This window comes from Tuber melanosporum, assembly GCF_000151645.1.
Source record: "Tuber melanosporum whole genome shotgun sequence assembly, scaffold_12, strain Mel28".
Lineage (NCBI taxonomy): Eukaryota > Fungi > Ascomycota > Pezizomycetes > Pezizales > Tuberaceae > Tuber > Tuber melanosporum.
Window position 1 is genome coordinate 911,323 of NW_003298777.1, and position 22,189 is coordinate 933,511.

The 22,189-nt window shown below is 49.2% G+C and overlaps 7 protein-coding genes; 2 read left to right on the plus strand and 5 right to left on the minus strand.

Moving 5' to 3' along the window:
- Nucleotides 1-1,628: 1,628 nt before the first annotated feature.
- GSTUM_00004463001 (uncharacterized protein) lies at nt 1,629-3,002 on the minus strand (the record flags this gene model as incomplete). XM_002835897.2 has 6 exons in its annotated part: nt 2,835-3,002; nt 2,616-2,774; nt 2,092-2,576; nt 1,888-1,999; nt 1,661-1,828; nt 1,629-1,634 (listed from the first exon to the last, which is right to left on the minus strand). The coding sequence occupies exons 1-6, from the start codon at nt 2,847-2,849 to the stop codon at nt 1,629-1,631; spliced, it is 945 nt and encodes a 314-aa protein (XP_002835943.1). The 5' UTR covers nt 2,850-3,002.
- Nucleotides 3,003-3,142: 140 nt separating this feature from the next.
- GSTUM_00004464001 (uncharacterized protein) lies at nt 3,143-5,293 on the minus strand. XM_002835898.2 has 7 exons: nt 5,118-5,293; nt 4,918-4,998; nt 4,742-4,814; nt 4,564-4,663; nt 3,950-4,495; nt 3,552-3,891; nt 3,143-3,490 (listed from the first exon to the last, which is right to left on the minus strand). Exons 1-7 carry the CDS (start codon nt 5,169-5,171, stop codon nt 3,356-3,358), a joined length of 1,329 nt encoding a protein of 442 aa, XP_002835944.1. The 5' UTR covers nt 5,172-5,293; the 3' UTR covers nt 3,143-3,355.
- A 174-nt stretch (nt 5,294-5,467) lies between these two features.
- On the plus strand, nt 5,468-6,353 carry GSTUM_00004465001 (uncharacterized protein). XM_002835899.2 has 2 exons: nt 5,468-5,752; nt 5,818-6,353. Exons 1-2 carry the CDS (start codon nt 5,553-5,555, stop codon nt 6,266-6,268), a joined length of 651 nt encoding a protein of 216 aa, XP_002835945.1. The 5' UTR covers nt 5,468-5,552; the 3' UTR covers nt 6,269-6,353.
- A 634-nt stretch (nt 6,354-6,987) lies between these two features.
- GSTUM_00004466001 (uncharacterized protein) lies at nt 6,988-8,901 on the minus strand (the record flags this gene model as incomplete). Its single annotated transcript, XM_002835900.1, has 5 exons — nt 6,988-7,827; nt 8,034-8,419; nt 8,474-8,541; nt 8,600-8,698; nt 8,768-8,901. The coding sequence occupies 5 exons, from the start codon at nt 8,899-8,901 to the stop codon at nt 6,988-6,990; spliced, it is 1,527 nt and encodes a 508-aa protein (XP_002835946.1).
- Nucleotides 8,902-16,441: 7,540 nt separating this feature from the next.
- GSTUM_00004467001 (uncharacterized protein) lies at nt 16,442-18,086 on the plus strand (the record flags this gene model as incomplete). XM_002835901.2 has 6 exons in its annotated part: nt 16,442-16,608; nt 16,786-16,951; nt 17,013-17,037; nt 17,115-17,133; nt 17,191-17,263; nt 17,380-18,086. 6 exons carry the CDS (start codon nt 16,442-16,444, stop codon nt 17,848-17,850), a joined length of 921 nt encoding a protein of 306 aa, XP_002835947.1. The 3' UTR covers nt 17,851-18,086.
- Nucleotides 18,087-18,468: 382 nt separating this feature from the next.
- Nucleotides 18,469-19,504, minus strand: GSTUM_00004468001 (uncharacterized protein; the record flags this gene model as incomplete). XM_002835902.2 has 1 exon in its annotated part: nt 18,469-19,504. The coding sequence occupies one exon, from the start codon at nt 19,502-19,504 to the stop codon at nt 18,647-18,649; it is 858 nt and encodes a 285-aa protein (XP_002835948.1). The 3' UTR covers nt 18,469-18,646.
- Nucleotides 19,505-20,652: 1,148 nt separating this feature from the next.
- On the minus strand, nt 20,653-21,923 carry GSTUM_00004469001 (uncharacterized protein; the record flags this gene model as incomplete). XM_002835903.2 has 3 exons in its annotated part: nt 20,653-21,504; nt 21,559-21,611; nt 21,758-21,923. 3 exons carry the CDS (start codon nt 21,921-21,923, stop codon nt 20,836-20,838), a joined length of 888 nt encoding a protein of 295 aa, XP_002835949.1. The 3' UTR covers nt 20,653-20,835.
- Nucleotides 21,924-22,189: the final 266 nt, after the last annotated feature.

A 22,189-nucleotide genomic window follows, 5' to 3' on the forward strand; every position in this document is an offset into this window, starting at 1 on the left:
AAATGGACAAGAGCAATGCTCGGGTAAGCCTCAGTAATTACCCGGCCATCCAATACCCCACTATCATACCAAGAGATGTCCACCCCACCATCCATCCACCCATCACAACTTCACCAATTCACCTACCAAAAAAGACACCACCGCCATAGCACCAACACCCCAACATCAATATCAACAAAAAAATAACAATGTCTTTAAAACCCCTCGCCTCAGAAATCACCACTCTAAAATCCTTAATCAACCAAACCCGCCCCCTCCTCCCCACCCCTGTTCCTCCCTCCACCACTGCCACCGCCTCCACTACCCCAACAATCGCACCATACCCCCTCCTAAAAGATCTCTCAACCCTCCTCCGTGCGCACAGCACAAACCTCTCCATCGCTCTCCGTCCTCCAAACTTTCTATATCCCGCAGCCTCAAAAAGCGTACAGGAAATCACCAATATAATCCCCCAATACCTCCCAGCAATCCAAGCCCTACCCAAAATCCCATCATTACGCCGTTGGGTAATCCAAAGGGTCGAAGATCTCTTTACCTCCATAACCCACTCCTTCAACGAAGACGAAGCAAGCAGGAACCGACTCTCCAGCACGGGCGCAATCTGGTCATCCTGCGATGCACTGATCGCGCTAGAAGTGCTGGGAACGCACGGCGTTGTTGCAGAATTGGTGCGGAGCTATGAAGCGCTTATTTCGGATGCTGCGGGGGAGCTACGGGTTTGGGTTATGGAGGTTTGTGAGGGTGAGGATGAGGGTTTTGTTGATGATACGGCGAGGGAGGAGCCCTGGGAAACGCTGGTTGTGGTGGGGGAGAGGAGGGTGGGTGGGGTTATGGTAAAGGGTTTGGTTGAGGTTGCTTTAAAGAAGGTTAGGCTTTTGGAGATCTTGCTGGGGGCTGTGAGGAAGAGGAGGTTGGCGGGTGATGGGTTGGCTGCCGAGGGAGCGCTCGAGGAGGTTGTTGAGAGGGTCAAGGGGATTAGCGAGGCTGTGGATGATGTTGGCATGGGGTTTTATGAGGATGAGGTTGGGGAGGCGGTGAGTTTTTTTTCCCCTTTCTCATACCGGGGTGGGAGAGACAGGCTAATTTGGGAAACCGCGTATAGGTCGGGGCACAAAAAAGGTTCCAGGAGGAGGCGGTAAAGTTGATTGACCTGGTGGCTCGTAAAGATGGAAGTGTGGAGGATAAGTACACAAAGTGGTTTCATAGTTGTCGTGAGGCGCTATTGAAAGAGGGTTGAGTGTAATGAACAGCATTGCAGCCCGGACGGGGAGTCATGGGCAAAGATTCGTAATGGGCAGGATATTGGAAAATGACTACCGATATGATAATAGTAACGCTCGCAATATATCTAGAGAGCATGATTTACCCACCGTATAACACAATATAAAAATAAAAGCCATACAACACCATATACTCCTTATGATTCCCTCTTCCAAGTACAAAAAAAAAAACTGCAATCGTAATACCACAACTTTTATCTATATATTTTGCTTCTCCCAAATAACAACTCCTATAAAACCTCAACAATAGCATCATCATCCTCATCCTCATCCCCTTCCACCTCCTTAACCTTCTCCTCCGGTCCCTCATCCCTCATAAGTACCTGCACAATCCTATCGCACACTTCTTCAACGCTCTCGTCCTCAACAAGTCTATGCACCTCTCTAACAATGCAATAGACATTCACCCCGCGCAGATACTCCCTTGCTTCACGAGTGGTGGTGAGCAGGAGTATAGTCTCTAGATGCGTGACGATGATATCCTTATCTGACTCGCGCTCCTTGTCGGGGGGAAGGAGTTGGACTTCAGATGGCATTTCGAGCATTTCCTGTCACTCGTCAGCAGGCGCCAGGAAATGGGACGGCAATAGGCAGGAGGTGTAGGTACATCTTCAGGATACTCCTCCGGCCCCATGATCGGTAGCAAGATGTATGGCAGTATGTTAATCCCGTCCTCTGCAAGGAAATTTTTGTGCGACGGTATGTTGAAACATGAATTCCTACAGCATCGTCATCGTCACCGTTAGCCCCTCTCCACCCCACGCATACAAGGTCCGCCAGGAAAGATAGAAAAAAAAAGAAGAAAACCCACTTGATAGCGCTAGCAACCCCCTTCCTCCTTACCAAACTCCCACACTCGGTGAAGACAATAACCTTCGAAATGGGAACAACCCCGTCATACTCCCTCCTCCTGACAAAGTACTCCCGCCCCTTCCCCAAGCGACTAACGTCTGCGAAGAAGTAGCTCAAAAAGTCAAAGCACGCCTGCTCATTCAGCTTCTTATCCGCACCCCGGACGAACAGATCCAAGAGTTGATCCATAGCGTTATCGCTCGCGCTGACCTCCTTCGCCAGGAGCGGGCGCGTAAGCGTTATGAGGGACTGGATGGAATCGGACTTGGCCAGGTTAGCCAGGAGCATGGAGGCCAGGTCCGCGTTCGGGTTGGAAAGATTGGTGATCTGCGAAAGCAGGGTTTCTAGGAAGGGCGTGTCTGTCGCTAGGGATGTCAGGATTGGGGGGTCCGAGGAGAGGTTTATGAGGATTTTGAGGGCATTTTTGGCGCGGGGCTTGTGTTGCTGTTAGTACTGGGTGGGGAGGGGGGAAAGGGGATATACGGCGATGTCATTCACGAGAACTTTCAGGTTCTTGATGGGCTTTAAGCCCTCTGGTTTGAATATTGAGTTTTGCGGACCTTGGCTGTAGCCGACTAGGTGCTCCAATGCTATCTGTCGAATCTCCGGCCGTGGAGATCCCAGGAAGCCCACCAGTTCTTCCTACGATTCCGTTAGCTGAGGGTGTGACTGTCGTCGGCGAAATGGAAATGAAATACTTACAAGTTCTGTAGGCATCGCGTAGCTACTTTTTTCGCTAATTGTTTAGCTTTGGGTATTCGATGCGCCGAAGGTAGCAAGTAGTTGTTGAATGGGAATTTCTATAGCGCAAAAAATTTTTGTGGACGCCGAGCCCCGGTGGTGGGGTTCCAGTATTATATCGTGGATTCGTCGTTGACTGTGGGTTGCTTGCTTGGTTGGTACTGTACCATACATAAGGCAAGTCAGGGCATCGCTTGCCGGAATTCGACCCGTGGCATCTGCGAACCTCGCTCTCCACATTTACTCACTCGATTTGAAACAATCCGAACCACAACTCAACTCAGCTCAACTCACGCAAAACAGAGAATATCCTCCTTTTGCTGAGGGAAAAAATAAATGATAGTAAAAGGAACAAATTATACACTTCTAGGGCCTCGCGTTTTCGCAACAAACCTCCCCCCGCCTTTCTAATGATATCATAGGTCTCTCTTTTTTTTATGCGCGACTAACGTTACTACGTACGATAACTTCCCACGCTCCCCCTAAATCCCAAGGGTGAATTCAACGCCAACATCGATATCGCGAGCCATCTTAACAACCTTTGAGAACTGAACTGCCTTCTCAGCAGCGTCTTGCAGATCCTCAAAAGAGAAGATCTTGAGACCTGACCCGTCGATCTAGAGAATCATCCCGGTCAGTAATTTCCGGGGGCCGGGAGGGTCAGAGGAGGGGACTCACCAGCCTCTGCGCTTCTTGCATGTTGGTTCCCTGAAGTCTAGCGACGATAGGGATTCTGAGGTTCATGTTCTCGACAGTAGCAATCAATCCCTTGGCAATAGCGTCGCAGCGGACGATACCACCAAAGATGTTGACAAAGATGGCAGTGACCTTAGGGTCATTAGTGATAAGCTGGAAAGCCCGCTCAATGGCCTGTGCAGTAGCTCCGCCACCACAGTCCAAGAAGTTGGCCGGCTGACCGCCGTTAAGCTTGATAATGTCCATGGTAGCCATAGCTAAACCAGCACCATTAACCAAACATCCTATATCACCGTCGAGCTTAATGAAGTTCAAGCCATGCCTACCATCCCGCCCATCAGTTCCCATACTATTCGTAAATCTCTAGAACGACAGCATACTCAGCAGCTTTGACCTCATCTGGGTCCTCCTGGGTCTTATCCCTCCACGAGAAAATTTCCTCCTGCCGGAAGTCCGCATTGTCGTCGAACCCCATTTTAGCATCCATAGCCAATACCTTATGATCATTTGTCTCACTGAGCGGATTGATCTCAATCTGCGTAGCATCCTTCTCCACAAACACCTTGTACAGATTCTTGATAGTCTGTACAGCCTCGGGAATGCACTGCTCCGAGAAACCCAGGCTGGTAGCAACCTTGGTAGCAACCTCGTCCGTGACGCCCTTGTGGATGTCGATGGGGGTGGTAACGATAGCGTCCGGGTCCTCCTTAGCTACACCTTCGATATCCATACCGCCCTGGGAAGACGAGACGATGATGGGACCCTGCGTGGCCCGGTCCATCAGGATCGCCAGGTAGAATTCTCGGCGCGCAAACTTACGCTCGCAGATGTAGACTCCTGTGCAGAGCTTCCCCCCTGGGCCGGTCTGCTTGGTGATAAGTTTCTGGCCGATCATTTGGCTGGCGAAAAATTTGGCTTCGGCGGGTCTGGATCGTACATCATCGTTAGCCATCATTGAGCCCTCATACTCTAAATATCAAGGGAAACTACGTACGAGAAAATCACGCGCACACCGCCCTTGAGTCCGTTATCGAACGTGCCTTTCCCACGACCACCGGCGAGGACCTGTGCTTTAATAACCATGTCCTCTCCACCTGTAAAAATCCCAATCACAGCATTAGCATTTCCTATCCCCCTTCGTCCAATCGCTCCAGTTTGACCCCGAAACGTACCAATGTCCTTCGCCACAGCCTCCGCCTCCTCCGCAGTCTTCGCGAACGCTCCTCCAGGAACTCCGACGCCATACTAAACCGCCCCCAACCCATCCACCCATCAATCAACAAACAAACCCACTTAACACCCCCCTCTGGGGGAGCGGTGCGGGAGAAAGAAAGAAATAATCCCATACCGACTTCAGCAAATTCGCGGCAAGGTATTCATGAATTGACAATTGTCGTTTCTGCGAAATTCCATTCTTCACCTGCGAGCTCTGCCGTATTTTCCACAATCGTCAGCTTCACCCGAAACGACCCGACCAGCCAACCGACCGGCCCAGCAACCCCCCCCTCCACACACACACAACCAAAAAAAAAACAAAGCAAAACAAACCTGAATACTCTTCAAAGCCGCCAAAAAAGGCCTACCCCCCGCAAGCCTGAGCATTTTGAGAATATCGGATGTGTATAAAACCTCTAGAAAGAAGGGAAGAGCAAAGGAGGAAAGAGAGAGAAGGAAAAACTGATAATGAAAAATAGTCGGTTGTTGGAGTCCTTCCCCTTCTCTCCGAAATTCTTAGCTTAAAGTTAAGCTAATCTGCCTTCCTTCCGTTAAGTTATACCCCACTTATCCCACCCTAAAACTAGGGGCTGCGAGTTGAGGGGGATGGGTTGTTACCCGGCTAAACTCAATCCTACGACCAATCATCCAAACAAAATACCTCTCTACAATACCGGTATCATACTCCACACTTCAAACCATCATACGGCATCTCCTCCTCCTCCACCTCAACCTTCGGCATACCCGCCGTCCACACCCACCCACCCGATGAGCACCCCTACATCCACTTTCACACCCACATCCACCTCAGAAACCCACCAAGCCCGCATCTCCCTCCACCTCTCGCACACCCGCTCGTTGGTCTCGTCCTGGCTCCCACCACCACCAACAGACCTCGCGGCAGCGCAAAAGCCCGAAGAGGAAATATTCCGTGAGGATGAGGAATTTTTCGCCCCCATACCGCCGAGGTATACCCCCCCTTCCGGAATTCGCGGAGCGAATACTAATGAAGAGGGATGGATGGACACGGCAGGCTCGGTCTCGGCGCACCAATACCGAGAGAATTCCTCAATGGGGAGAGTAGGGTCCGGACGAATGATTTGCTGAAGAAGAAGATTATGGGACGGGGTGGAGGTGGGAGGGGGGGGTCGAAGCCGATGCCTGAAGGGAGCAAGAGGAAGGAGGGTGGGGTCGTGTGGAGTGATGAGGAGGAGGAAGGGAGGTCTGCGCTTGGGAGGAAGAAGAGGGTGAAGGTTTTGCAAGAGAAGGAGAAGGAGTATTTCAATAACTCTGGCGTTACGATTGCTAGTTCTGCTACTCTTACTGCTGATACCCCTCCTCCTCTTGCTCCTCCAAAAGAGACATTCAATAAGAGATCGCCCACACCCCCAACCCGATTTGGTACATTTCTAGACGCGTACCAAGCGCAGAAGGCGAAAAAGAAGAAAAAGAAAAGGAAATCCGCCAGTACCGGGCAATCATAAGTCACGGGGACGATAGAGCGATATTATAACGCTACAACAGTACATTAGCTATAAAAAGGGGGAGGGGGCATAATTGAGATTGATATATTCTCCATTTAACTCATCAATACCTCTGGATATATCATGTCAGATCCCCCCAGGAACCCGAACGCAGGATCAGCTTATTGTAGCGGAAGTTTTTTTCTGTCGTTTGCTTTCTGTATTACCTGTTGTACAGTACATACATGTAAGTGTTTTTGCTACCGTATGAGATTGAAGCTCCCAAAACGCCAACATAAAAAATAAATGAATATCTCCTAACTCGGGAAAATCAAAAGAAAGAAGGAAAGTTAAAAAAATATATAAAAAAAATAGCATTGCCACCCCTTCCCACCCATCCCTAACGCTCCATCCCTCAACTGGAAAAAGAAAAAAAAAGAAAATCAAGGAAGAAAGCTTCAAAGATACCACCGCATGTGCAAACCCCAATCACTCGTTCTTCTCAGCCCTCCCGTGCACGTACGAGGCCAACTTCCACTCGAGAAGAAAGGCATTGCTCCACCCAGTCAGCCAGCAAATATGCTCACTATCACCTTCCCACCAGGGGTATCTTCCAGGACATCATTACAACAATAATACAGTTTTGAACCCGTTTCAAACCTTTGAGTGCGAAAACAACATGAAAAGTGTTGGAATTTTTGAATTTTTCTCCCCCACCGGCTTCGGTTGACCGGCTCGTGTTATTGAAGCCGCTTCCGTTTTCGGTCATCCGGTTCGCAATCCGACATCCCATCCCTATTGGTTTCCGCCGACAAGTTTGAATCCAGCGGGTTTAATAGGGCATGCACACTGCTAGAAGCGAGACTAGAGCGTCGGGTCGGCGGAGCAGTATGCCCTGCTTCCCGTTGTGGTGGAAATTTCGGCCCACCTCCCCCGAAGCTCCAGCCTGAATCTGAGATACCATTATTGGAGGTCGTTTCACTGAGAGGCGGGGTGGTTTGGGAAGTAAACACCGGGTTGTTCGGGGGCCTATGTTGCTGTATTTCGTAGTTTGCCAGAATTTCTCTAGTGTTATCATGCTGGAGATTGGAGCTGCGATTCGGTGACGGAGGCCATTGGTTGGAGCCAGACATGCCGCTAAATGGCGAGTTTGCCTGCCATCCGTGCAGCCGGATATCCGCAGATGTATGCCGACGAGAAAGGTGACTGGGGGGCGAGTGGAAAGACCCCAACGGATGCTGTGCAGGTGGTTGTTGGGACGGCTGCTGGGGACGCAGAGCATTCGGCGAAGAACCTCCAGCTAGCCCCACGGATCCAAAACGCCGAGGGGCATTCGATATCGGTGGTGCGGGTGCCCTAAAATAACCAGTTGGACGTAAAGGTCCGGTGATAGAAGAGCGTCGAGATTCATCCTCCATAGGGCGCTGCCGGGGCGATAATGGGGCCGAATTATCGATAGTCAAAGATGATAGGAAAGGCTGGCGCTCACGGAGCAACATCTCTTGTGGCTCTTCTAATAGTTGGGTGTGGCGCTCTATTTCTTTCTGCATCGAATTGACTTCACGGCCCGTTAGTCTCGTCTATCCCGGGGGGGGACACCATTGATTTCTTACTTTCGCGAATTATCGGGGCATCGGGAGGGAACAAATTCGTCATAAATTGCGAAAGATCAATTGTCCACTATATACGTATGAGCGACCACCACATCTAACGAAATAATCAAAGGCAGAAAACGCAAAAACAGAAGGAAAAATAAGGGAAAGTAAACAAGGATCCGATGACAAACAAAAGGGATAGAAATAAAGCGCAAGGGTTCGGGGCTCACCTGATGACATCTGGTCAATCCTTCAATAGCAGTTTGAAGGCGAATGCCTAACATAGCATTGTGATCCTCGGAGCGGGCAAGTCGGGAATTGATTTCATACAAAGACTGCTCAATGGATATAAATCGGCCATCAATTGAGTCTCCGGGCCGCTCATCCGGAGTCCCTGGAGCAGATGCAACAGTACTTTTGGGCCCAGAGAATGAATCCCGGTGAATAAGTGCGTGTCGTGACGCACGCCTTTTTATATCCCTGAGGCCAACAAGGTCCCCTCTTTTGAAGCTACCATTCCCATGCTTGAACTCCCACAAAGTAGCATCTGGCGAGCCAGTGTGAAATACATCATTGACTATATTATGTCCGTCAGCGCAGTATTACCACCTCCCAGGTAAGAAATCTTGACCTTTGTGAAATCCGTACATGTTTAGCTGCCTAACAAATGATGATATATTTGTATGTTTAAAGTATTGACTAAATTCACGCAAATGATCAGTTCCCTTCCGGGATAATGATATCATGATGTTAATACCTCAAGACTTTCGAAAATTCCCCAGTGGGCGATACCACAAAGCTCTCGTTAGATGGTGACCAAGATATTAAATGTTGGATATTTGCATCCTCGAGCATGCTAGAACACGTTAGCCAGAAACATTCCCCCTCCCCATTCATCTTGCGGACAAAGAGTAGGGTTCCGTACTTGTAGAGCTTGTGAATGAATGCCGTCTGCACCTTAGGCTGTTGAACCCCTCCGGCAGCACCCCCGAGCCCCAACCCTGACCCAGAATTTGGAGCATTCCCCATGGGCGTGTCCATAGAAGCAGACATCGACATTCCCTCAACTGAATCCATCTCAGGGCTACTGGTATTGTCAGTCTTTGGCTCGGACAAAGACTGAGCTGGCTGGCCCGGTTCACCGGAAAACGGATTCCTTGGCTCAGTGTGTTGCTGTTGTTGATCCATTGGTTTCTCGGGCAGGTTCCAGATCTGGTGGTGTTGCTGGACCGACCCCTAGCAGCAAAGGTTCCTGGTCACCAGGAAGCGCGCTCAAAAGGACCAGTAAAGGCCTTATTATAGGCTTCACAGAGAGCAATGCAATGTGGGCAAGATAAAAAAGTAAAACGGGGCCAATCGGCTATCCTAGAATTTCATGCAGCAGTGACCGAGGCTTTTCGATCCCGTCGAAGACGCGGGTACCAACAGATCGGCGAAAGAGAAAGGGTGAAAGCGGCGAAATGCTTTTTTTCCTGGGCCCGTCAGTGACAGAAGACACCTTCGATTATGGTTCTCCTCTGGAAGTCTGTTAGATCCGTCTCCCAATCCTCTCTTCCCCAAATCTCTTCTTCAATAACTCTTCCGTTGCTTCGTTGGCGGGGCAACAATAACGTGCGCAGCTACCGTGACGTGTGATGAGAATGGGTGAAGCAAAATTTCCCCCAAAAGGGTAATACGAGAAGAAGAGAAAAAAGATAAAAGACAGCCTTCTGGAACAAAAAGAGGACCTGTGTTCGCCCCCTCCCCCCGAAGTGTGCAGGGGCACTAAAAATAGTGAATCTGAGAATCAGCGACGAAAGCCACCGGAGTAAGAAAGGCAAAACAGAAACACTTGGGTCGTGGGAGTGGGAGTGGTCGCGGCTCTAGATCAATTGTGGGTTACAACCGAAGCGAAGGACGACTAGCCTCTAAAGAGTGAGTGACAGTTGACGGATTGACTACGACGGTATTAGATTGGGAGCGAATACCGGTAGGGCAGAGCGATAATTTTCTGGGTAGAGAAAGGAAAGAAAAGAAGAGGGAAAAAAAAAGAGGGACGATTGATAGACAGGTGATGGAGGGATATGAATTTTTTTTTTCTTTAATCTTTCCTTTTTTCTTTTTCCCTAAAGTAACGAAAGTCAAGTAGGGGGAGGGGACGTTCGTTGCTTATGGCAGAGAAAGACGCAGGGCGTGCACCGTTCCAAGAAAACTAATAAGCAAATACCGAGCACAGTTCAGTGAGAAAGGTATGTGGAGCCAGAAGAAAAATATACACAAGCAGAAGCAGCGGCGGCAGTACGGCGACAGGCAACGACCCACAACCGCAACTAACCAGGGACCAAAAATGCGGCGTCGGTGGCAGGAGGCAGTTAATCCAGGCAAAGTGAAAAGATTAGGATCAAACGGGTGAGACGAAAGGTGCGGAGAATAGAAAGAAAAGAAGAGAAAAAGAAAAATTGAATGGGAGGGCACAGTAAATGAGAAGTACTCGAGTAGAGGGAGATTTCTTCTTCCCGTGCCACAACCCAGAAGCGGTAGATATCGTAGATATGTATGATGTAGGCAGGGTAGGTGGAGAGAATGGCAGTAATGGTAAACCCGGGGAAATATAAAGGGAAGATGTGGAAATAGAAAAGGAAAGGAAGGAAAGGAAGAGAAGTGGAAGCGGGAGAAGATGTGAAAAGATTTTTAGAGAGGCTCACTTTTTTTTTTTCTTCTCCGGGGACAATCACCATCAACAATTGGCGGGCCGATTTCACATTTGCATCGACGGGGGAAGGAGCTCGGAAAAAGGGGAGATCTAGAGTCGAGAAGTACAGTACTTCATCGTCTAATTTCAAAAGAATAGGGCACGCATAGTTGGCGGCCTGGAAGACTCTTTCTTATGCGGGTGTGGGTGTGGGTTGGATGGGGTGGGCTTGAGTGTGTGTGTGTGAGAGAGTGCAGGTGGAAGGTATGGGGATGGATGATTGGGATGAGGATTTGGGATGGGAGCCGATGGGGATGTGGATTGATGCTCATGCTCTGTGGCTCGTACTGTAAAGGGGAAGTTTTCATGTTGATCTGGCACAGTTCAGCGCAATGGAACTCGCCTCCGTCTACCTTCGTTCCTCTCACTCACTTACTCACTTACTCACCCGCCCCCTCTGCCTCTCACTTGGCTCCTCCCTTTCTCCACGGGCACTTGTATTCTTCATACGGCAATCATACCTTATCCCTCTGCCCTATCCCCATCCTGACTCCTCCTGCTGCTTGCTCTGTGTAGCAGGTAACCTATGTACTCGTACAACACCGACACCCTCCTCTAACTGCACAATATTCCTCATCTATGATACGCCTCAATCCTTGCTCCCTGTCCTCCTTAATCACCCGGACTCGTGAATTTCCTTCCCTTCATATCCATCTCCTTCACGTACGTATGGACACACAAGATACAGCCATTCATGATACCTTATGCAGCCCCAACCCTCTGAGCCTACGACTCCCCCATACCTCTCTGACTCTCGTGAGACGAGAGAGTGCGGGTGCCACACGGAATTGGACGACCCTAACTTTCACTGCGCGTGCATGCCCCAAGAAGGGAGGTCGTTAAGTGGCGAAGGTATGAAATATGTGTCTCTGCCACCGACTTTTTGACCGCCAGCCCCCGAGGACGAAAAAGCAAGACGACTTAGGACGAACGTTGAAGTGGGTTCAAAAATTGCAGCGTTAAAGGATAAAAATAAAAGCGAAAATCAATATGTGCCTGCTTGTCAAGGTCCGTCTACTCGAGTACGCGCGCTCGTCCGAACCTTCCCGGTACTAACGAAACGGTTGTGATTTTCCGGGGGGGCACGGGGGGGAAGGGGGTTGAGAAAAAGAAATTATAGGAAGGGTTTTTTAGACCCGGGATCTCCAGAAACCCATCAGAGTTTGTGCACACAGATGATGGATGGATCCCGGCGTGTAATGAGATAATTGTAGCCCGCTCGGTTCCTGCGAAAGACTCATGATGGGCCCCTTTGAGAAAAGATATATAAAAAATAGTGATATTGGGTGTGACAAAAGTCTCCCTGCCATCTTCTAAGCGCCGTAATCCATTCAAAAGTCCTCTCCCGTGACATGATCCCTCTTCACCAATGCAAGACAAAAGGTCGGGGACGAATCTCCCCGCTGGAGCGTCGAGTGTACTCGAGTAAGGTAAGGTTCATGATCTGCGTGGTCCCTTTTGGTCGCATTGCTGCCTACTCGAGTATGCATGGTCCCCTCCTCTTCTCGAGCACTTTGCAGGTTCCAGAAGTGCAGAGCCCGAGCAGACTTCTAGGGCAATATCACGGGGAGATCGGGTGGTTAGAAACGTATCGAATAGTTCAATCAAATTTATTGTTCGAAAAGAGCATGCAGTAGCTCACCAACATTGAGCCCTAGGTGAGGTCTCGATCTGATCATCCTACTTCTTCGACTAATTTAGAGTACCGGTACCGTACTCGCACATAAATAATGGGTAATTTAAGATGTCGCAAACGGGGAAGGAGCCGTGCCCAAATCGACATCCGAGAGTGAGATTTCGAGCAGCCGGCAGCAGCAACAAGCGCGCAGCAGGCCAAAGGCAGAGTCACCGTGCGGTGGGCAAGAGGAGCAGGAGAGGAGGAGGATGGGGTACATAGTCTAAAAGTGGAAACGAAAGAAGGATAAGGGGACACTGGCAGTGACATAGGACAAGTCGGTCAATCATTATCGGCGCAAACTGTGCACTGTACCGTGTACGAGTGCACTACTGGTACAGTTGTAACCTTACCGGTACTGTATGATACTTGTCCACCATATATATAGATCAAAGAAGCTATCCGGATTATTAGCTGTGACCCATGAAGCATGATAGACTGGAGAATGCCGCGACCCCCGCATCTGCTGCCCCTCTCGCCGGGATGTACGAGTACTGTACAATTACCCATCCGGAGGACTGAACGTATGTATGTCTACCGAATCTATCACGCCGTAGGAAGACATCTTTAATAAAGGCACTCGCGTATGCCGGTAGACTAGCTACGGTGCCCGTCGTTGAACCTGTCACAGCCGCGCGCGGTCTGGCTACGGGATGAGTACTCGAGTACTCGAGTACCGGTAGACTACCACCACCCCGCCAACTGTTAGTTGCCATCTGCCCCCCCTATCACCACAACCACCACCACCACCAAGCCCCCCTCATGGCAGAAAACGCAATTTCGAAAATTTTGTCGCATATGATAAGTTATGATAGTATGTTTATTTTTTCTCTCTCCTTTTCCTCAGTCTGTCCCTTCTTCATTCCTTCTTCTTCCTCCCTTTGCCCCTTCGCTTGTCAAGTGAGGCTTGAAAAAAACAAATATATGAGGATGAAAAAAAGAAAGAAAGGAAAAAAAAATATCTTCCACGCATTGGCTCCTTCGCCTCTAAAAATTCACCTCTGAATTAGACCATCACCGGTAGCATTTGGGCATGCAAGTGACTTGTGGAATGATTGGCCTTCGAGCTGCATCTCCGATGTTCCAAGCACGAATGCAAGAAATGGGAAAAGAAAAAAAAAGAAGAAAACCTGGACTATCGATAGTCGAGGATCCCGGACAGATTTTCGCCTTCCGTCGGCCGCTAAACATGATGACCTCCGTCGCTGGGGACGCTTCAGTTGGCACCCGGTTGCAGAGCGCAAACACATTTGCAACCGTAGTCTAACTCTATGACAATCTTGGGGAATTTCCCTCAAGGGTCAAAATATCGTGGTACGAGGCACAAGTACTGTACCCAGTACTGTACCATGCTAGTATCATATCATACTTGCACTTCCAGATACAAGCATCGATCCGGTCACTTGGACTAAATCTCTCTCTTTTAATCTATAGTATCATCCCCCCCAGTACGGCGGGTTGACACCTTCGATACGGTACTGGTATTCGGTTCACGATACCCTGCCTCACGGCCCTTCTCCTTTGCGGATACATGCACTGTCTGGAGTTTGCGGAAGACTGCACCAGCGCAAAAGTAACTTTATGCTGGGACCAGTATAACCACTATCAAGCCAAGGAGAGGGGAAAAAATACGGCCCGTGATTCTCGCTTGCTCCCCTCTCCGCTGCCTTACACTATCTATCATACTGGCACTCTACCGATCATATTTGTCCTGTTTGTGCCAGGATAATCCGCTTCGCTACCGTACCGGTAACATACCCCGACATAATAACCCTGCACGACAGCTACTCGAGTACGGTACTGTACTCGTTCAGAAGGAGAGGGTGGGGGTGGGGGAGGGAAGTGAGCGGGTTAGTGAGTGAGATAAAGAGATCGACAATCTCAACGACCAATTGGTGAATACAGTGCCGATGGCACCCTCATAATCTTCTCCTTCTTCTTCCACCTCCTCCTACCGTTATTCCCAGATCCCATGCGTTTGTTGTGAAAATTGGTAGTGTATCCTAACAAAATCAGAGTAAGAAAGTAAAAAGAATAAATTAAAAGGCCTCTGTCTCCAATCGCTCCGACCTGCTATATCTGGCGTTCGCATTCAGTGTCCTCAAGTTGGAGCAAAACATTTTGAAATGTTACCAAGGCCGGTAGGCCAAGGCGTTTCCGACAGCAAAAGCAAAAAACGGCCCGCTTCCTGCGTCTGGGAAAGGAACAGGTAGCACGGTCCCGAACAAGATATCATACTCGAGTGCTCATCCCCCAGCCCCTCTCTTCCCGGCGCTGTTTTTCCTTGTTGTGGAGAATCACTGTTATTCCTGCCCTACATCTCACTTTACCTGTATTCTGCTTAACTGTGCCTCCCCCGCACCCCCCTCCTTTTCCCGGCTACCCACTCATTCTTTTTGGGATCTTGATAACATACCTATCATATTGTACCGGTACTTGTACCATAGTGGACCGAATGGCCTTACCAAATTTGATGTCTGCCACTAGATTTCTTGGTGTATTATCCGACATCCCCTCTGTACTCCCCCATGTTAACTTGTATGATATGAAAAGAAAAAAAGAAAAAAGAAAAAAAGGGGTCTCGGTCCATTTTCCCAATTTATCAATTCCTCAGATTCCCCAGGTAGATGTTCGTTCTGGCTTAGTGATATTTTACAATGACTGTCCGAAACTGGTTCCTTGGATGCCTCTTTGGGGGGCGTTTAGGATCCTTTTTTTTGATCCTCCTGAACAAATAACAAACAACCGTATTTTATCGTAACTGTAAGCACAATAATAATTCACGGTGATTCCTAACTCTTGCAACTAGGTGATCGCTAGATCGATTTCTTTATCTCGCAAAGAAAAAGAAAAAAAAAACGGTTGTAGACTATCTTGGATTACAATACCATACCATCTCGTCAAATTGAGTATTTTTGTGCAGGCCATCCTAATAAATTATTTATTCATTTTACTCTCGTACTGTGCTTTCGCATGAAATCGATGAGGTTTTCTTCTGCAGTTATGATAATTCCCATTATACTGGTACTCGTACAAGTAAAGCAACCTTTTGGTCTTGTTGAGACTTGATGCGATCCTTATCGAGGCGGTGAACTAGGCCATCAGAGTCGCTTCTTATGGTGAGGGAACTCTGTAGCCGGAACAGGCGGACATCCGTTCTAACCTAGTAATAGTATGTTAATATGCCAAGAGCAGTATTTTCTACAGGTTGATACCTTGGAAAACACCTATTAATAGTGTTTCGCGGGGACATTAATTGTAATTAACATGGCGACTGTGGATCTGACTGGTGCGTGCCAGCTGTCCCAAATATCTTCCATATCAGGGACCGGTGAGGTAGCGAGCATGACCACCTCTGCATAAAAAATACGGTATTGGAGGTAAAAGCTCTCTTAAAATAGTTATTTTATTAACCATAAACACTAGTCTTGAATTCAGGACTTAAGGTGCAGCATGGAGAGTACGACTAGGATAGGGAGGCAGTGTACTTGTAAAGTATGCTACTTGAGCAAGAAATTAAGAATGGATCAGTCAAACATACGTCGTACCTAGCATTGAGTGGGAATCGTGAATAAGGACGCCCGGGTGGAGGGCGGGGGTGGATTCCGGAATAGGGACGGGAGAGGGGGGGGTGGAGAGGGCGCGGGGGTGGGAATAAGACGGGACCAGGTTGTATTGTCTCTGGCAGGACTCGTTCGAGAGCCAAACCTGATTCCAGGATTCTCTTTATGGCCTCAAACTACCGCTTTGAGGAACTCTGGAGCATCATCCCATATCAGTCGAGTGATAGGATATGAATGCCAAGAGTAGACCATCACAGGTTGGTAATTCCTTGGCAAATATCTATTAACGGTTTTTCCGGGGGAGGTTAGCAGTGATTAACATATTCTGGTGTACCTCTAAACACTAGTATCCTAGGATACCTGTAGACTATTCCTACATTCTCTATTAACGTGTAGAGGATCATCTACTCTATCATCTGCTCGAGTAATGGAGCCGTAATTCTCATCAGAGTGGATGAAAATCCTTTGGCAGTTGAAGTTGGACAATTTTTTCTTGGGAAAACACCCTGGCTATAAGACGGGTTATCACCCCGTGGAAATGACCTCTTGAGCCCCCATTCATACATTCTCTCTTTTTCGCGGGTTATCGTGAATCACGTGACAGTTACTGCTGAAGTGGGAGTAAAGCTGATGACTAATAATATTCCTTCACTTCAGGTATATAGTGATGTCCTTGAAGTTGCATACGTGGAGGACTCAGGAAACCATTTCCCGAACCCAATCCTTCCGAGCCCAACCCCGAGAAAAATCATGTCGGACTTTGCGACTTTCCTCAGTCAGGCTCCGCCAGTGAGCAGGTATGTTAATTCCCTTCATGTTCAAGAGATCCCCCCACACTTTGGAAAGCCCCTTGATTGGGAAAAAAGAGGTTGGGTTGTGATTCCAATGTGTTCTCCGCTCCCACGCTGTGGCGGTGGTGGTGATGTGGGATATATCAAACTTATATCAAACTGATGGATCGATGGAATTTTCAGGGTCTTCGCTGGACTTACGTTTTTATTATCGCTCTCTGCTCATGTCTTGAGGCTCCGAGCCGTGCACCCGTACTACCTAACATGGTATGCGCCTATGGTGTTTAATACTACACGGCCTGAAATATGGAGGATCGTGACCTCGTTTATGATAACGAGACCTGGCATGGTATGGACTATGCCTCTCCCCTGTTGCGCAGCGAGGTATATGCTGATTGTTTTTCATGCAGTCGATTATCCTGACACCTTTCTTCCGTGAGTAGCCAATCCTGATATTACAGTCGTTTTTTAGCCATAACTAACTGCTGTCTTTTTTTTTTCCTATGATGAAGTGTATAAATACTGTAGCGAGTAAGTGGCCACCACCTTGTGAGAACCTGGCAGTGGGTCGCTGATATGTGGATTTAGCTGTGAGACAACAAAGTTCCTCAGATCCGGAGACTTATTAGTATTTGTGCTCTTCTGTGGATTTGTGATTCTAGTGAGTGACCATATCAAGCCCTACCAGCAAATATTACATGCCACCCCCCACCCCACGCACCCTAACATGACGCGCAATCGTACAACAAACACTGACCCAACCTACCAAACCCATAGCTCCTAAACACCTTCATCCTACAAGGCATGCTCCTCTGCCCTGCCATGACTGCCGCCCTGGCATACTACTGGACCGCTCTCGAGAACAAAAACAACTCGGTCAACTTCTTCATCGTCCGCTTTCCGGTAAAGTACCTCCCTTGGGTCATGATTTTTGTCACTCTAGTGGCAGAAGATGTCGGCTCAGCCCTCGTCGAAGGAACCGGCATCATAGCAGCTCACCTCTACCTCTTCCTCACAAACATCTGGCCCCGTGTCGCCGGCGGTCGACACGTAATTTACACTCCGCAGTGGGTTCACGGATTATTTGAGGAGCGCGGTGATCCGGCTACTAGGGGTATTCGCGCTGGCGTCCCGCCTTCCGTGGCTGCGGCAGGGCCTGCTGGAGGTGCGAGCGCTACTGGGAGGAGCATGTTCGCGCCGCCGGGGACTTGGACCCATAGGGGGCAGGGGCATCGGTTGGGGAGCTAGGCGGTTTCCTGAATTGGGGTTGGCGTGGTGCGATGGGATAAATTAAGTAGATAATATTAGGATAGGTGTTATGGGGATCGTTAGAAAATGTAGCTGACTTTCCCTCTTGATTTTGTTTCACATTTTTCTATATACCTCGCTGTATGTTGGTATGTCGGCATGCCGAGGTGGAAATGGGTCCTTTGTATTGCATTTTTAGGCACGAAAAAATATAAATATATAGCTATTGAATTAAATTGAATTGTGCATCATCTCTTCCACTTTCGTTACCGCATGGTATTAAACCCCAACTAGACACGAGTACCGTATTTGTCTATCTACGGTATTCCTCAGCAAGACGGGTCATGTGAAAGCATCAGGATACTGTAGTTTACCCATCCCCTCCGAGACGGTTACGAAACGCCCACCGCTACCGTACCATTATAACACAAAAAGCAGAGGAATTACATGAGATTCTGTCATCATACTTTTCTCAGTTCAGCAGGAGTACTGTACAGAACATGTTCAAGCCATCCCACCCAGATTTTTGCGCGAGTGATTTTCTGTGAGTCATATCATTCCCAGCACCTTACGGGATGTATCCGCGATGGGACACTTTATTAGGGGGAAAAAAAGGTTGTGTATCATAGATGAATGGATTATGGCTTCTAGATAGATAGATACTCATCCGTACGCCCATGGCTGATAAACAATGAGCGGATGAATGAATGAATAGATGGATAAACGAAATACTTCAGGATATTTTCTAAGTTATAACGCGCGGACGAATCATTGGTAGCTCTGTGTAGGTTGTTGGCTACCCGTTACCAAAATTCCGATCTCTCTTCAATTCCTCCATCATAAGCCTCTCGGTTTCCAAATCGTCCGTTCCGGCATAGTCTTCTTCGGATTCTCTCTTCCTCTTGAGTCCCTCCCCCCCACCTCCAGCACCGTCACAAATCCTCTGCCTTGCAAGCACCGCCTCCCTATCCCTCCTCATGCTTTCCCTCCTCGCTCCAATCTCCCTCTTCAACCTCTCATCAACCCTAACCTCAGCCTCCCACTCCCTCCTCCCAACGCTTTCCCACCACTCTTTCACAGCCCTATAGCCCTCCACGCCACTCGCGTCCAGCAGGAACCACTCCACGGGGGTCGTTGGGAAGGCGTTGATGTTCCCGTGTCCCGTGCCGCGGCCGACCTTCATCATCTTGACCGGCGGGCCGATGCGCTCGTCCCAGTGCTCATCGTCGAGGATCTCTTTCCAGCTCTGGTCGGCCAGGGTGTCATTCCAGTGTTTGTCTATTGTGAGGTTGCGCAAGGCAAGTATAGTTCCTGGGGCGGGTTGGAATTTGGATTGGTCGCGCCAGACGCTTAGAATTGTTTTGCGGCGGCGGTGGGGGAGATGTGGAGAAGTAGTAGTGGAGGTGGAAGGGGGGAGGAGTTTACTGGTGGGGTCCCAGAGGTACCAGTCTTGTTTTGTTCCGTCTCGGGATTTGTTGTCGTAGGGATGACGGCGGCAGAGGAGGACTGCGAGGAACGCTGTGGGTGTGTTAGATATGTGTGTGTAGGAGAGGAGTAAGTAAGGAGAGGAAGGGGGGGGTGGATGTACATACAAGCTCTTGTACCATGAGTTGCAGCCTCTAGTTCGCCAAATGTCATTCGTCGGTCTATCCATGAGATTGAATTATTCTGGGGAGTGCCCGGAATTGTAGGAACATGCTCGGTTGCAGAGCTAGAGGTGATATCCGGGTCTCTATTATTGGAGATCTTTTTCTGAGATAGAAATCGCGAGGGCGACAAATTTTTTGAGACTATCTCACCAATCGTCAATTTCCAATTCACTCGATTCAAAAATTCAGAATAGTTCATACCAGCCCGCTGGGACAGCGGCTTCATGGCCATTGCTGGAGGTAGCACAATCGGAGCCTTAACCTCACTATCCACCATTTCCTTCTTCACCTCCTCATCATCTGTGTTCTTCCTCTCTCTCTTCTTCTTCCCCGAAGAAAATACCTCCAGCCCACGTATCAGGAGACAACTACTCCTACCGTAGGTCACCAAGTCAGCACCCACCCATCCACTCACCCACGAAGGCAAAACATACGGCAACTCCGTCTCCTCACCCTCGAAGGTCGGCCTAACAACATTAAATCCGTTCCCAATCGGACTCCTACACCTCCGCTTATTCGGTGGCGAGGACCAAATCTCGTCCCCGCCGTCCTGATTCTCGGCCTCAGATTGTCGCGCCTGCTTGATGACCTCATAGTTTGTTAATCGCACGATGTGACCCTTGCAGAGCTTGTTGTTGGTGACGAGGTCGTGGAGGTTTTTGTCCTGGAGGAGGGCTGGGGGTAACCGAAAGATTAGCTTCTACCGAGTAGAGGGGAGGAGAGAGAGCGGGAAGGTGATACCATGCGTCCAATGGGCTGTGTCTGATAATCGCAACTTTGCTGCGGATTCAACCTTAGCCTCCACAGGCTCATCCCGGGCCTGGGTAGGAGTGGTGGTGAAGTCTTTCGATCGGTGGTTGGTGCCGTTGTAGACTATACTTGCGTTTGTGACATGCAGCACCGGCTGCGGAAATTCTGAAGACGGGTTTTTGGAATCGAGAATGTTTTTGAGGATGAGCTTGACAGCGGGAGGTTGCATTGCTGCGGCTGTGGCTGCGGGTAGTGGTGGTAGGAGTGGTGATCTACTCGAGGAGTGGAATGTGTGGGGGGAATTGGTTGGGATGTGGCAATCAAAACGCGTGAAGTGTGGTGGAATGCATTTACACGAGCAGCACAGCGCCGTAATTTACACGTGTGGCGGGGGAGGTTGTGCGGTATCATAGTAGATGTTATTGTAAACCTATCTTACAGTACTGCACAGCGCAATCGGGCTTGCCTTATCGATAAACCCCTCGACCGGATCATTAGAACATTTACACTATGCTACAAATTTGATACCCGTGTGGGGGAGGGGAAGAAGAGGAATATTAGGAACATCAATTGAGCACACCGATGTCTAAACATCAATCTCCATATCATGCTCGATCTGCGCCCTATTCTTCCTATTATTCTGTGCTTGAAACCATTTCTTCTCCCAGCCATTCCCCCGGTCGACACCATCCCACCTATGTCCCGGTAAGATCCCATACCTATTCGGCGGCGCGGCACCCTGATACAGTGGCCTCCCCGTCTTGCTAACTCCCTTCTTCTTATTGCTTAGAAATGCCATCGCAGGATCATTCCAGCGGTCCCGCTCCTTCAATTCCTCGTTGAGCTCTGTATCGTCGGCGTAACGCGCCATAGGCGCATACTTCGCGTCTTCGAGTTCCTTCTTCCTCTCAGCCTTCTGCACGAGCTGCACATCACCCTTCAAGTGCTCCTCCAACTTCCGCTGCTTGGCCTCTTCCTCTTCCAGTTTCTTCCTGGCCTCGGCGCGGGCCATAGCGACGTTGATTATTCGTCCTGAGGCATCGCGGTAGATGGTCTCTTGCCCCCTCCCGCTGGTCTCTGGGTCCTCCGCTGCGAAGCGTGCGGCTTCTGCTTTTCGCTGGCGCTCCATTTGGGCGGCTACCTGAGCGGCGGTTTGCAGGCCGGCGTGGGCGCCGCTGGACATTTTTTGTATTGTTGTGGGCCTTCCACCATCTTCTTCAACGATTGCCGGTTGGTCTTCCGGGTTCTCTGGGTTCTTTGCGGAAATTATCGCGTCGGCAGTGGCGGCGTCATCGTCGTCGCCGCCCACTATTGTCCAGTTGGATTTTGTCGTCCGGCGGAAGGCTTTTGTCATTTCGCCAACTGTAGATCAGATTAGAAAATTGGGGGATACCGACTGACCGACTGACGGAGAGTAATTACCACCCGTCAGGGTTTATATATACATAAGAATAGTCATATCAAGATCATATGTTTATTTGGGCAGTGTGCAGGATAGGGAATCATACTGGTAACTGGATCATCCTCATCCCCATCTTCCTTGTTATTATTCCAACCCAGTACATCGTCGTCCGCGATAATCACGCCGGTATCTTTGCGCTTCCGTTTCTTCGCCTTCTTCTTCGTGGAGTCGTCCTTCGTTAGGTACTTCTGTAGGTATTCCGCTCGGGACATTGCTTGTTTTGTCGAGTCTTGGTTTGTCAAGGTCGGAAGCTTGTAGATTTTCCCGAGAAAAACGAGTGTATTAGTCAGCAACAACCGTCTTGGTAACCGGCTACCTCATGTGACGGCAGGGTATGATACCTGTACTCGTAGCTGTGTCAGAAGCATAAACTATCATTTTGAATCATAGGCAGGGTTGTCACGCAGAACCATTCTAGCCCCGTCACTCGGTGCTGCGGATCTCAGTAGATCTATTAAGGGAGGAGTCACCGATTTGC